The sequence below is a fragment of the Colius striatus genome, chromosome 2 (assembly GCF_028858725.1).
Source record: "Colius striatus isolate bColStr4 chromosome 2, bColStr4.1.hap1, whole genome shotgun sequence".
Classification (NCBI taxonomy): Eukaryota; Metazoa; Chordata; class Aves; order Coliiformes; family Coliidae; genus Colius; species Colius striatus.
Window position 1 is genome coordinate 61,553,575 of NC_084760.1, and position 15,047 is coordinate 61,568,621.

General features: G+C 34.9%; 1 protein-coding gene across 6 annotated transcripts in view; it reads right to left on the bottom strand.

The window, feature by feature from the left end:
* The window catches only part of AHI1 (Abelson helper integration site 1), a 92,525-nt gene that overhangs the window by 39,644 nt on the left and 37,834 nt on the right, over positions 1 to 15,047 (bottom strand). For all 6 annotated transcript variants that reach the window (XR_009818236.1, XM_061990789.1, XM_061990785.1 and 3 more), the window contains exon 19: positions 10,371 to 10,482. Coding sequence is in view for 5 of the 6 variants with exons in the window: in XM_061990789.1 (XP_061846773.1) it covers positions 10,371 to 10,482 (112 nt within the window). In the remaining variant the exon portion in view is untranslated. The remainder of the gene's footprint in view (positions 1 to 10,370; positions 10,483 to 15,047) is intronic.

The following is a 15,047-nucleotide window of genomic DNA, read 5'->3' on the forward strand; positions in this document are numbered from 1 at the left end:
CATGAAGGCAAGCTAACAGTGAGGAGGCAAGCTCCAGTGAGGCTCTCATTTCACACAGATCAAAGCAGCACGTTGAGGCCAGCTCTGTAAAGGAGTCACTAGGTTGTGTGACAATAGCAATGTGTAGGTTACACATCCTCAGAAGCCTTCACTTCTCTATATGTGCCTTCTGCTTTCTGGCTTTCCCAGGACACTATCCTCTCATCAGTTACTACAGGACAAGCTACACTGGTACCACAGTCCATTGCAGAGCATGGTATGGACTCCAGGTTCTCAAAGTTAATTTAAAGGGTGATTTATTAGTAAAATGAATCATGTGAGGGAAGCTTGTTCTCACTGAACTTGGTGCTTCAGTAATGAGGGTAACAACGATTGCATCTGAATCCATGTAATTTTATCTATTTCATGCAGATAAATACCCATCTACAAAATTAGCAAAGAGTTTTTTAAATAGTTGAAAAAGTATGTATGTATATCAAAAAAGGATGGATAATGTATCTCAAAAAATATGCACTTTTTTTTAATGTGCTTGGGTTTTGCTCACTTGTCAAAGTCAGAAATAAAGTCAAAGGACTTGTGTCCCTCTCTTGGGAGAGAAAGATGCTTCCCTCCTGTGCACTATAGCCACTACTGAGTCTTTTGCATAGTTCTCCCAGCTCCTCTGGAAGTGACAGAACAGAAAGATTGGAATAATACAAGGAGAGACCAATTTCTTCATCTTATTCACTCATGCTTATTGCTGTATAGAGAGCATCCTTGCTGTCCTGAACTTCCTGCTGGAGAGTAAATCGATACTTTAGTGCACAGCCCTTAGGCAGAAGAACTGTTTCCATCGCTCAAAGCAGCTAGAATCACACTTAAGCATGCGCTTTGTCAACGCTGTCTTGTGGCTCAATAGCTCAAAAATATGGACAAGCTCAGACTGAAAACAGTTAACAAGACCTTTCTACTTAGGAATTAATTAGATTTGGTTGTTTTAGGATCCACATAATTGAGAAAGTAAGGGCACATTCAGGCCAAATCACTTTTGGCAAAGGCTTTCCACAGTACTACGTCACACCCTGATTTTGCAATCTATATCCACTGCTGCCAAACAGAGAGTAATGCTTCATTTAATCCACACCCTTGTATAATTTGGCTGAGAGTGCTTCCTTTAGCCTGAAGGCAGAGCAGTAATTACCCTAACACACACCAATTTCAAGTAAACATAAATGGTGTTCTTTTGATAAAGTTTTTGGAATCTTCAAAGATTGCTGTTATTGTGCTCTGTATTTAGTGTAATTTTTAGTGAAATATTTTAATTAACTTGCCTAGAAGAAACATGAAAAAGAACATATAGTAACAGAACATGTCTATCTTTGATATCAGTATAAACAATTCTAGCAGGTTTAACTAGAAAACACAAACTCTTCTGACATTTATAGCATCTTATCAATCAGAGGAAACTGGATAACCAATCTTTCAAAAGAGAGCAACTAGATTGTCATTAACGTTAATGATTTTGTCTCTATGTCTTTACTACTCTGTTGGAACATTTTTGTGGTTATATGAATCTATTTATATACCTTTTGTTTTCAAATTTTAAAAATAATTTTTGTTTAAATTTATAAAATTAGTTGTAATCAGCTCTTCTACCTTATAACAAAGTCCTGTATTTGTGCCTTGAGCCAAAACTCTGATATTGGCAACTGATGCTGGCAGCACAGTAGGGCCACAGACCTCTGAGGAAGTTCCTTCCCCTGCAGAATTGCCTGAGTTGCCTGTAAGACATGGTGAAGGCAAACCTGTGTCCTGGTTTTCTTAATTTTTTGTTAAGGACAGCTGCAAGCTGGAACATCCCAGAGATGGCTCTAGTGACTGAGCAGGAGTATTCAGATCAGTGAAATACACGCAAAAGTTGGCTGCAGGTGAAAACAGAGCCATTGTAATCTATCAACATGGAAAAAAAAAGGAAACACATGTTCTTCAAAATTTAAATGGTTAGCTTATGGTAGAATTAAGAAGTCATAAAAAATAACCTTGTGATGGATGCTTCTATTGTTTTAAAAGTTTAATTTTTTAGTTCTTTTGTATTATGAGCATTTAATAATTTTTAAAGTTTATTTTCCTTTCTCCCTTTTCTCTTTGTATTTTTCCCCTAAGTAAAAGTGAGATCTACAAACATCTTAAAATGAATGATCATTTCCCCCAGGGGAGTTCCCATTCAAATTAGCACACAGGCTTATATTAAAAAAAAAAATTTAGACCTTATGTGCTTCTGCTTTTGGTAAAAAAATATTTCTACTTAACTTCAGTATAGTTAGGTCAGTTATTTTTATTTGAAAATTAAAGGGAAAATCTGGTAATTTGATCTAAAACTTAATCCGTCATCACAATTTCTCTGTGATTACACGGTGCTTTATAGTTAAAAATAATACCTTGTAAGGAATTTGAAGGTATTATCTTCAGTAAATGGGAGAAAAAACCCCCCACAGAATATACTAAAAGACATAGTGACAAAAATAAACCAGGTTTATTCAACGAAAAATGCTAGTTTAAGTAATTCCTTTTCCAAAAGGAAGAAGTCTTACATACTTGACCCAATCAAAGTTAGAAGCACTCGAGTGCTACAAATTACAGCAAAATGTGAGAATTGTGCAAAGCTGGAATGAGATACTTGTGTTATAATAACAAAAAAGCAATGAATATTCATAAAGTTAGGAATGCAAGAGAAAACTAAAGGCAAAATTTAAAAATTCTTAGAACCACTGTTCCATTAGAAGAATTCAATTAAATGGTCCCATTTAAAAATAAAACTCCACCCACATTAAAAAGTTATAATTCTCTTGAAAATTTTTAAAAGGTTAAATTTCTGAAAAATGTGTCAGGGAGCATCAGTTCTCAAAAAATGTATGACAGAGCAGGAAAACAACAAATTGCATAAAAACATATAAACCTAACCGAGAAGTGAGACACAAGTATTGGTCATATATCTCTTTCATCTTAATGCACATTCACCCTTTTCAAACACGTAATCTATTACACGCAGACTGTAGCTTGCATGAAGCTAGCCATTCTGTAAATATTTCTCTTCATATATTCTTAGACCACTGTTTTGATAGCACCACTACAGGACACACTAACAGTGTTCTGTATTTCTACACTGTTTAAGACTTAAAGGCAGATGGTAGTAGACTACTAACCAAAGATAACTCCCTCACTCAACTGCCTGATCACACTGAGGTCATTATGAGTAGTCCATAATCAACAAGAAGCTTGCATTTCTCCTTCTGTAGCAGTAAGGATAAGCAGGAAAAGATAAACATATCAGGACATCAGGGGAAAAAAAAACCTACTAAAACCCTTTTGCACACACATTATGATAGTGTCTGTTCATTATTATTAGTACCAAAAAAAGAAGTCTAGTAGGCTCACTGATATTAATGAAACTGACTGTTTTTGTGAGATTACGAAACATTATCTCGCTCCTTTTTGTAAGTATTGTGATAAAAGTAAGGAAAAATAGTTTCCATCATCTCCTATTCCTCCTAGCAGCTTGTATTATATTCTAACTCCTTTCAATCAACAGTGTGGGTACTGAACCACTTTTAGATATGCGTAGCTCTGATTTGTGCAGCCTCGCAGGCTTGACTGCTTTCCCCATCACTGCAAATCAAAATCAAGTTATTAGGTGAGCTAATTAGGCAACACACAATGCAGTTTATTAGGGAACAGATATATCCATATTCTTTCAAGACAAAATGCAAAGTTTTTTCTTATGTTTATATTCTCCCAAGAAGTCTTTTTGCACACACTCAAGCTATTTCTCTTAAAAAAAGCGAACAGGAAAAGATTTCACTGATACCTTAAAATGTGATAAAATACTTTATTTACAGTAGTACACTAGGATTAAAAAAGAATTACAAATTCAATGATCAGATTCACCTTCATGGATTGGACCCCAGTGAACAGATTTCTCCATCCGGCACTCCTACTAAACAAAAATGGTTCCCCAAGGTCAGAAATATCTAACTTCAGCACAGCAATGTGGGAAAGTCAGCAATGCTGCTGGCAGTTATGCACGCTTTCTTTTAGCAATCTTCTATCTGTCTACCAGTTCTTTCAGTCCTCTTTGAAAATGCTGCCAACTTGTATCCAAACATAATCAGAGATATAATAAAAATATTGTACTTAATGTTATATTCAGGCTATATAGTACACATACATGCAACCTTCAATTAATATATATTGCCATCTCTGTGGGATTTTTTTTCAAATTAGAAAACTAAGCTATTTTAATAGTAAAAATGAATTTGTTTGTTCATTTTATACATTTTCAATGATGGCTTGCGTGAATATTTTTTCCCCCCATCAATTTCTTAATACAAGATGAAAAGAATAAATCCACACTGAACTAGCTTTCCACACACGTTGTTCCTTGAGTGGTACAAAACTATGTCAGAAGCAAGATAAATATCCCCAAATAAACAAACAAAAATATTAAAGTCCTCCAGGACTCTGATAGCGCTGAAGACAGATGTTACAGAATTTGAGAGAAAGCATGAAATACTGAAAAAAGTAGTAATCAGTAATGCCAACACACATTTGAGGATGTAACTTAAGTGTTTCTGCAGTGCCTCTGCATAAAAAGTTAATTTTGCTACTTAAACTACTTTTTCTGTTTCTAAAAAAACAAGAACAAAAGTAGTATTTAAAAACCATTTAGTTGATGCACAATTTTTAAAATATTTTTTTATGTGGAAACCTATTTCGCTATTTGTTTGAGACGGAGAAAAATTATTTAAATAGTCTATCAAATGGAACAGAGGACTTGAATGCAAAGTTGGTTTTGTTAGTATCTTCTGAGAGTAAGAAAGAGTGCTTTGAAACTTTTACTTTATATAGGTGGAAAACACCTTTGACTGTCAGTTGTATTAATGGAGAGAAAATTTCTAATTGTTCTCAACCCTGCCAAAGCATTGTGTATTTTGTTTTTGAGACTTTTTAAAAATACAAGAACCATCACGTTTCTAGCACATACGTAATGAATTTTTAAGAGCAAGTTTAATTAAGTGGTTTTATTGAAGTAAAAATTTTAGTCAAAAGATCTGTGCAGTATTTATAGTCAAGCTTCAATCTCCCACATCGTTAATAATTAGGGTCACTGCTAATTACAATTACTTGAAACCTAAAACTCATTTATGAGAACATGCCTTGTTCACAGTGGGTGTTACTACAGAATCATTGTTGAATAAAGCCTAAAAATGTGGGCCATTTCTTTCATGGCATGCCACGGATCTGCAAAACACGTGTCTGAGAGTGTAAGAAGGTGATTTCACTGTCCAAAGATGCTCATAGTCTTAAGGAGGGAAGGCTAATGTCTCTCAAAGAATGGGTAATTGAAAGCTGGAGCTTTTGCTACTTTCTATTTATGTAAACAATATCAACTGGTAAATGGGTTATCCTGGAAGAGGATACAAAGATGAGGGGGCACCTCATAAATATTTAGAAATATCTAAATGGTGGATGTCAGTAGGTTGGGGCATCCCTTTTTTCTATTGTATCTAGCAAGAGGATAAGGGGTAATGGGATGAAGTTGGAACACAAAAAGTTCTATTTAAACATAAGAAAAAACTGTTCAGGTGAGGGAGCACTGGCACAGGCTGCCCAAGGAGGGTGTGGAGTCTCCTTCTCTGGAAGTCTTCAAGACCCGCCTGGAGGTGTTCCTGTGCGACCTGATCTAGGTTGACCTGCTTCTGCTGGGGAGTTGGACTAGATGATCTCTAAAGTTCATTTACAACCCCTACTATTCTATGATTTATGAAACAAGTTCATCCATGTCTTATATCTGCTTTGTGGTACTTACTTCATTAATTATTATTCTACAAAATTCATTAGTTTTTTCTAGTAATTCAAATCTTACTCTTAACAACTTTTAATGTATCACTTGCACAGCACTCTATAGCATTGATGGGAAAGCGGTAGATGTTAGCCTTGATTTAGCAAGACTTTCAACACTGTCTCCCATAACATTCTCATAGACAAACTGATGAAGTGTGGACTTTGTAAAGGACTTTGCAGGGATCAGAGATTTGCAACCACTTGAATGAAATGTAACTGGAGCCCATTCACTAGCAGTGCACTCCAGAGGCTGAAACTAAGGCTCACACCATTTAAAGTCCCCATTAATGATCTGGATGATGAGACTGAATGTACTCTTAGCAAGTCTGCAAATGAGAATAAACTGGGAAGAGTGGCTAATACACAAGAGGGACGTGCAGCCACCCAGAATGACCATGACAGGCTGCAAGGACCTCACAAAGTTCAAAGGAGAGGAATAATCCCATGCACCAATGCAAAAAGAAATACACAAAATACTCTGGTTTGTCCAGAGATATGGAGTCTCCATCCTCAGAGGTACTCAAAGTCCAATTGGACATAGTCCTGAGCACCCTCCTCTAGGTGAATCTGCTTTGAGCAGGAGGATTGGGCTATGTGATCTCCAGAGCTGCCTTCCCACCTTGAAGACACCATGACCTTGTCTTTACTTATCTCACATAAAGAACATTCTCTGCTTGACAAAGGTGATGATGGTCTCTATTTGATGATTATTCAACAAATTATTGAATTTAGAACAAAGTTATGATATCTAAGCATGGCACATAAAACTCAAGACCAAGGATAAAGACACCACATAACTGAACACATTTTTAAGGGTGTAAGGAAGAATCTGATATTAATTTACACTTAAAAGTTACAGCAGCTGAGGACACAGAAAACCAAGTACTAGCAAATTGTTTCAATCTATATGGAGTCACTTCATAAACAGAATTTTTCTTAAAGAAACAATCAGAAATAGGTGCTCAGCAAACACCTCTAAAACCTTAGAGAATGGATGGAAGATTGAAATCTTTGGTATTACACTGAGAAATATTGAAGGACATGTGGACCCAAGTGGTTTCCAAGTACCTCAAGACTGCTTTCACAAAACAGTGTGGTAAGGTGCTGTATTAGAATGATACATGGCATTGAAGCATATCTTTAGTTTTTTATTATTTTTTTCTTCATATAAAACAGATATTTATGTTTTGTACTGTTGTGAAAGTCTGTGGACAGAGGCTTTTTAGGAAGACTGATAGGGAAGACAAGAATGGAGAATGCTGTAGGGATGGGAAGAGAAGCTCAAATGTGCAGAGCTATAGAGCAGGTGACAGGTTTGTCAATAGTACACCAGTCAGTAATGCAAGAGAGGCCAAAAATATGAATATGGGGACAGGAGCTATAGACTGATTAAGAAAAGGCAGTGGATAAAGTCTGCTTTAAACAGAACAAACATCTCACAATCACAGGCTCTGACTCTCATTAAGGTTTTCATCTGCCTCAGTATCTGCTCGAGACAAAAACAAAGGCTGGAAGCAATTTAGACTTCAAGAATGTGCTGGGAACAACTTTTTGATGCAGAAGGTGGACAATCTGACTAAGAGGGCTGCATCTCTAATGATGAGTAAGGCAGAACTGTTTGGAGAGAAAGGCAGTCGTGCTTCAGTGACCATTGAGGGAAATAAGGAAGGTAAAGAGCAGAACAAGGACTGGGGCTTCATGAAAGCCTATATACATGTGAAAGTACACACTTGAAGAAAAGTCAAAAATAATATATGTCTGAGAGTATACAGAAACCATCTGTTACAATGAAGACGCATGTTCAGAAGGTATAGAAGAGAATATTCCTGTTATCTGAAGTATTGTGAAATAACTTACAGCAAATACATATGGATACAAAAAGATTTAAGAGTCAGTATTACTGCTGCTGCCTACAGGGGTGGATGTCACATTTTTCCATGGTTATATTGAATAACTAAGTGGTCTCGATAAAAGAAGAAAGTTCTGCAAGTAATCAGGCTACTACAGTGTCCATATCGCATCAGTTACAACCTTAACAGTTTAACAGAGCATGCATATACACCAGTTATATGGTTAAAAAGATTAACAGAACTTTACACGTGCTGCCTGTAAGAACTTCATTGCAGAGGGAATTTTGCATTTTGTCTTAAGAAGCACTAACTATACAGCAAGAGGTGACAGAAAAGTGTGAGAATGAGAAGATTAAATAACTGCCAACGTAACTCTCAAGAATACACAATCATCTGCTGGAGAAAAAAAAAAAGGATCTCTGTTTTACAGGCAGTTGTTAAAATACAATATGCCACAAACCCAAGTACAGAAAAGTATATATAGTGTATATGAAACCAAAACAGATTGTGCTTCCAGCACAATCCATAAATGAACATATCTGGTCAAGTACAGATTTTCCATAATTCAGAAGCAAAATTAAACTGGAAGTTAGGAGCTATAAATATGAGCACATATCTTAACACTTTATAACCAGTTGGGAAAGATGAAACAGATGAGTGAATCTCTCATACATTTCTCTGAAAGCAACTCTTGATAGAACAACTTGGAAGCCCCCAAAACGATAGAGATGTAATTTAGGATTTTAAAATATTTTCTTACAGGAAAATCTCCTTCGTTAATGGTTCACTAGCATTTTTATGATCTTTTCCCCCTCACTGCTTTCATTGACTACTAAAGGACCATTAAAATTTATCTTTTTTATTATACTTCCCTTGCATAAATAACATCCTGTGGATTGTTGTGAGGTATTAGTTTTAGAATCATAGAATGGTAGGGGTTGGAAGGGACCTTTAGAGACCATCCAGTCCAACTCCCCTGCCAAAGTAGGGCCCCCTCTATCAGGTCACACACATCTGCCTCCAGGCAGGTTTTGAAAACCTGCAGAGAAGGAGACCCCACACCCTCACCCTTACAGTAAAGAAGTTCTTCCTTCTGTTTAAGTGGAACTTTGTGTTCCAGCTTTTGTCCATTACCCTTTGTCCTGTCACTGAACACTATAGAAAAAAGTGCTGCCCCATCTTCTTGACCTACACTTTTAAATGCTTGCGTTAAATTAGATCATCAGTTGGAAACAACTATTATCAGGAGAGCACATGAACAGCTGTAATATATATATATCTACGCTTGCTCATGCAATTTAAGAAGTCTCCATCAACACATATATTTGTTCTTCTGCATAAAGTAAAATTCAAAACAACAAAAATGCACTGGTTTGAGTAATATTAGATATAGCCATTTTAAAAAACTTCAAGCATACATTAATATTCTTTAAAGGGTTAGTCCACTTATTTGAAATACTCACAATATGTAAGATAACATATGTATTCTACTGTTTCTCTAAGATTCACATATTCTGGAAAAAATAAGCATCCATTGTGCTGAATATTACTATGGAGCTAAGCTCTCTTGTCAAGGTAGAAAATGAAAATACCGAAGTTAATTGACCTATGTCCATTTGTATTAAAAATCAGTGACAGAGCAATTCTGAGACTAGTGGTCAATCCCTTAGCCCATGCTATGGACTCTTTCCCCTGTCACTCAGAAAAAGTAATTGTAACTTGATTTGTGAAGGAAATTGTTTGCCTTTAGAAGATAATTCTCTACAACTATAGAGACTATTCCTATCTTCACAATATACATTTTAAATCTCTTTTGCCTGTTTTTCACAAAATCACAGAATCTTAAGGGTTCGAAGGGACCTCAAAAAATGATCTAGTCCAACCCCCCTGCCAGAGCAGGATCAGAGTAAGTCACACAGGAATACGTCCAGGCAGGTTTTGGTTCATTATACACTCCGCTCTCGCCCTGGACTTATTTTTATTTTTCGTAAGGATATAAAACAAAAAAAGACTTTGAAACTAAGCTTCCAATTTTCTATCTTATTTTACAGGTGTCTGAAAAATAGAAAAAGTCATGAAATCAACAATTTTATTAGATATTGTAATTAGCAATCACAACAAATATTAGAAAAGTACCAAAAAAATGCATGATTTTATTGCTTAACTTCTCAAAATCTTTGAACACAAAAGGTATTTAGAAACAAACCCCTAAAAATAGATTAAGCACAACTGGAAATAAACTACTTGGCACTATGTTTCTGAAAACTACTGTTTTCTTACATCGGTACATATGTTTTTAAAAGTCTAATTTATTGTTTTTCAGTGTCTGTGTGTAAGATACTTTAGTAAGCATTAAAATATAATCAAATCATTCAAAGCTAGGACTATCATACTGTTCTAGGAACTTACAGAAATAACAAAAAAATAAGTATACAGCTTAAAGAAAAAAAAAAACATTACAAGGGAACATACATCAGTATTAGACTATAGCGCATCGTATTTTTTAAACCACATTACATAAACAACCAGGACAGTCCCTGAAAGAGCTGCACAGCAAAATTTATAAAGACAGAAAAAAAAATTGCCATGGAAGTTTTCTTATTCCTTACACTGAGTGAAGAAATACAGAAAGAAATTTACCACTTCTAGTGAAATCTAGTGGATTCAGTGGAGTGCTCAGGCTGCCCGGCAGTCTTGGCATGGAGTGTGGTGACAGTGATGATGGTGCAGGAAACAAGAGATTTGAGCTCGTCTGTAATAGGAAAGACAAATCAGAAAATGAAGTGTAATTTCCTGGGTTACTTACTGATGCAACAGCTAGGGAAGAAATATTTTCTTACTCTGACTAAACTCCAGGGAAAAAAAAAAAAAAAAAGATTCAAATCAATGATAAATAACAATTTCAAATATGACACTTGGATTTTTTTTTTCTTTTATAATATTTGGAGACAGATTTGGAAAAAGTATTGACATAGCTATAAACTGAACTGCATATTTATGTATGGGCACAAACTCTAAAGCAGTGCAAGCAATAGAAGAAAAGCGTTTGAATAAGCATCTGTATAAAATAAAATTACATTTATATATGGTTATAACTTAAAAATGTAAAATAACTTGTTTTTGAGTACTCAAACTATGCTACATCTGCAAAAAAGATTACTCAATATTAGAATGAGAGAAAAAAAGAGAAGTCTTAAACCAGTCTTAACAAAAACCTGATTTCTGTAAATCAATAAAGCATACTTAAACCAAAATATCAGACACTGTCTTTCTGAAAGTTACAAAAAAAATGCCTGCAGTCCAAAATTGCATAGCAACAAAGATGATGTAGGTAAAGTTTAGTTTGCTATAGAGTTCCTCTTTATACATGCAGCTACCAGGAAGTAAAAATCTCCTAAATTTTATTCTTGACTTACTATCCAATTCAGGCTGTAATGTATGACAAGTTTAGTTTTTTTGTGATCCAACTGTGAATTTTACTGTTTGTAAAGCATTTTCACTAGCTGCCTTCATGATGCAGCCAAAGAGGAAGGAAAGCAGGCCTTAAATTAAGTATTTGTAACTTTCTTAAAAAATAAAAAAGCTGAAATTTTTGAGAGGTGTTTATATAAACCAAAGTAATTCTCAACTCTTTCAAAAGTCAAGTCGATCTCAGAATCTAGAATAAAACGATATGGTCATTTAATTCAACTAAAAGCCGACACTCAGTGGAACACTTCCTTTGTCCTCAGTAAACTCTAGATCAGACCCTTAAACTTTAGTTGTGGGCCAAAAGAGAACAAGGACATTTTGCAGATTTTCCATCTACTGGCTTGTAAATTCTGTTTAAAGAAGGAAGACAGCTAAACCAAAGTGACTTATTTCCAGAAGTGATATAATTTATGTAACTACTATTTGGTAAAAGACAGAAATAATAAACAAATCAACAGGTTTCAATAATGCAGAATATTTGACCATTACGTAGATGTACTGGGATGCTGGTAAAATATCACTAAAAACATTTGCTGAGTAATTTAACTGGGCCATAGGAGGATAGTTGCTATCCTCTGTATTACTATACTAGATCCTCTGTATTATTATACTAGACTTTCACCTTAATGTTTGTAATTTTTACATACCAATGTGGATTTAATCCTACTGAAACGAGTTTATAATAAAATCTGTTACTAGTCAAGTACTCTCTCAGAAAATGTAATGACTACAACCCAAAACTGACCAGAAAAGACAGAAAAATAGATTAACAATTGAACATGATTTAAAAGAGCATTAAGCCAAGTAGATTTTACTGCAATGTACAAATTTAATGAGAGTTGTGAAACATAAGCAGAAGAGAGGCGTGATTTTCTTATTCAGAAAAACAATCTGCTTTTCTTGTATTTATGTATACAAGCAACTAAGTGCCATGAATATAATTTTTTTCTCTGATACCTACAAATACGGTGGAAAGCCATTAGCTTATGTGTTCACTCAAAATCTGTTCTGCAAATTTATTGAGCTCAGCTTTCCAGTGTTTAATCTTCTTCTATTCACCATTAGCTCTAGAGCTTCTTTGAAATCAGACAAATGAGAGGATTTCCCCCCTGCATGACTTTAATCAGTGATACTAACTTATGTTTTTCAGTCAAGTACTCTTATAGAATTCTCTTTCAAGTTGTCTATCAAAAAGTTGGTTTCAAGCACTACCAGGGAATGAATACAGCTTGAAAATATCTGCCACTGGAAATCAAACTAAACACAGCTGAGCAAACTATACAAAACTAGCACTTCATAGATGCTTCCCTGGTACATCCTGGAGGGTAAAAAATATCAGGAAAAACTTGATTGTGGTGCTTAAATGAATTATATACAAAATATGGAACTCTGTATGTAAACTACTCCTATACAACATTTAATAATCTTATCTTTATTTTCCTGCTGTTATTACCCAAATATTCTCATTATACATGCCAAACAGCATCATCCTTTTTGAAGTGCAAAATAAGTTCCATCTTACAACTCTTAATTCCTCTCAAAGTCCTTAAAAACAATATAAAACTTTTTATAAATGAGATATCAAAAAGTTTTAAATTTAATCAGGCTTACAGGAGTGCTTCACTCCATGATATCAGTGAAGTGTAGCTCTCGTGAGCTATAGACGACTGCCCACCCAAAGTAAACACAAAAGTTGGAATTGTACGACCTTTGTGCCACTAGCTCTTCAGTATTATTTAAATCCATAAAGCCCAGAGAGGAAAAAACTTCCACGACATTATAACAGAAAAAGGAATCACTCTGCTAATACATGAGGACTAATGATTCAGCAGAACTGTTTCCAGTTCTATGAAGAATAATTAATTCTCCTACAACAGACAGATATAAGACTACCTACGGAATAGGGTGAAGCAATCACTTTTTTTTGAAATGCATGCTGTGGAAAGGCATTGCTAAATACCTTTACAACAACGAGTAAAGTTGGCTAAGATAGCCAACCATCAATCTACTTATTTTTCACAAGAGGCTGAGCTTGCTTCATGCACAAACCACAGCTTTTATCAAAGACACAGTTTACTACTGTCCTGAACTGAGTAAAGCTAAGAGTTCTAACATTCATGTAGTTTCTGTAGTGAAAAAAGATACCTACATAATTTTGGCCAAGTTTAAACTAAGCTAGTTTGCATCTTCTTTTTTGCTTCAGGGCAGCTCTATGCAAATTATGCAAATACACATTTTGAGTGGAACTAGTTTTCAAATTAAAATTAAATGGCATTAGACAAATAAACAGAATACTGCAAGACTTCACAAGCTGACAATTACACTTCCTTTTTTTTCCTGAGAATATAAATTTATGAACTTTGCAACCAACGTAATCAACATATCCATATATACCTGCAAGTCAAACCAAGTTGATCAGTTCTATTATCACCTCTTATTTTTTTATTTTTAGGCTTCCCTTTTCAAACTTTAGGCCTCTAGGACACTGTTTTTAAAGACAATTTAAAAACAATATTAAACCATAATTTTTCAAAATTTAGAAGTTGAAATAAAACCAAAATACAAATTGTGCTATTTTTCTCAGTGCCTGATGAAAATACATATGGCAATAATGCTTGAAATAGGAGTATGGTACTACAGCTTTATATTTGCAATCTAAGTTTGAATCAAGTTTCCAACTATGTAAAAATGCAATAATTTCTGTAACAGAAGCGTTAGGAGGACTCCAACGAAAGCTGGGATTCTATTGCGGTAGATGCCCTGCAATCACTCTTAAGCAACTTCTAGACTAAACGGGAAGACCAAAGACAGCTAAAATAAGCCATCATCCCAGTACACAAAACTGAAACATATTTACTTGGCTTTGCAAGTGTGTTCCCCTGATGATCCCTATAACCCTCTTACTTTGGTTATCCAGATCAGGAATCCATCTAGGTGGCATTACAGTTCCCTTCTAACTTGGGTGCTCCATTGTTTTTCCCCATAGAAACCCAGAAGTGACCAAGGCATACTTATGAAAATAGAAGCTACAAGGTGCTTGATCCGACAGTTAAGATATAGCCTTTGTCTACAGATAATATATCTCATCACACATTAATTATATATATTCAATTCCTTAGTTCTGCCAGAGAGTTCCAGCATTTCAATTACAGGCTTACCACAAAAGCTTTCTTCCTTTTTTTTTTTAAAAAAAAAAAAACTTCCTTACTACTATTGCTAATGCTAAATAGAAGCTTGGAGAGAGGAAAGTCTGTAATATAACTAAATTATGTATTCAGGGAATTCAATAAATATTCCCATGATCAGATAATTGAAAGTACAGTCTTATTACAAAGAATCCTTTTCAGTCTCTTTATGCCCCATGTTAACTACCACTTTAGTGGAGAATTTCATAGCTTTGGTACCAGATCTTGCTCTGGACGAGGCTCAGGCTGCATCACTGCCGAGATGGGAAGTATAATTATAATTCTCTATTTCTAAATTATCGACCTAGTCAACAACCTTTACTTAATAGAAAAAGTAAGATATTGAACCTATTTTCTTTTATTCACTGTGCAAATGTGAGAAGACTTAGTAATTACTGCAGAGCAACTAATTGCAGTAAATTCATACAGAACAGTACGAGGATTGCGTTTGTGACACCACTCAAAGCACATCTGTGCCAAAGTTCCTTCCTCTACAATGCACAGACGATATTTTCCTTTCTTTTACATCTGTTTTGACTGAGTTGCTTTAAAACTCATGTGATCTTTGCTAAAAGTGAGGAATGCCTACAAACAATTCTTACTAAGTAAAGAATATTTTAGCATAGAAAAATATTAGAGATTTTAAAGATCTAATCTGCTT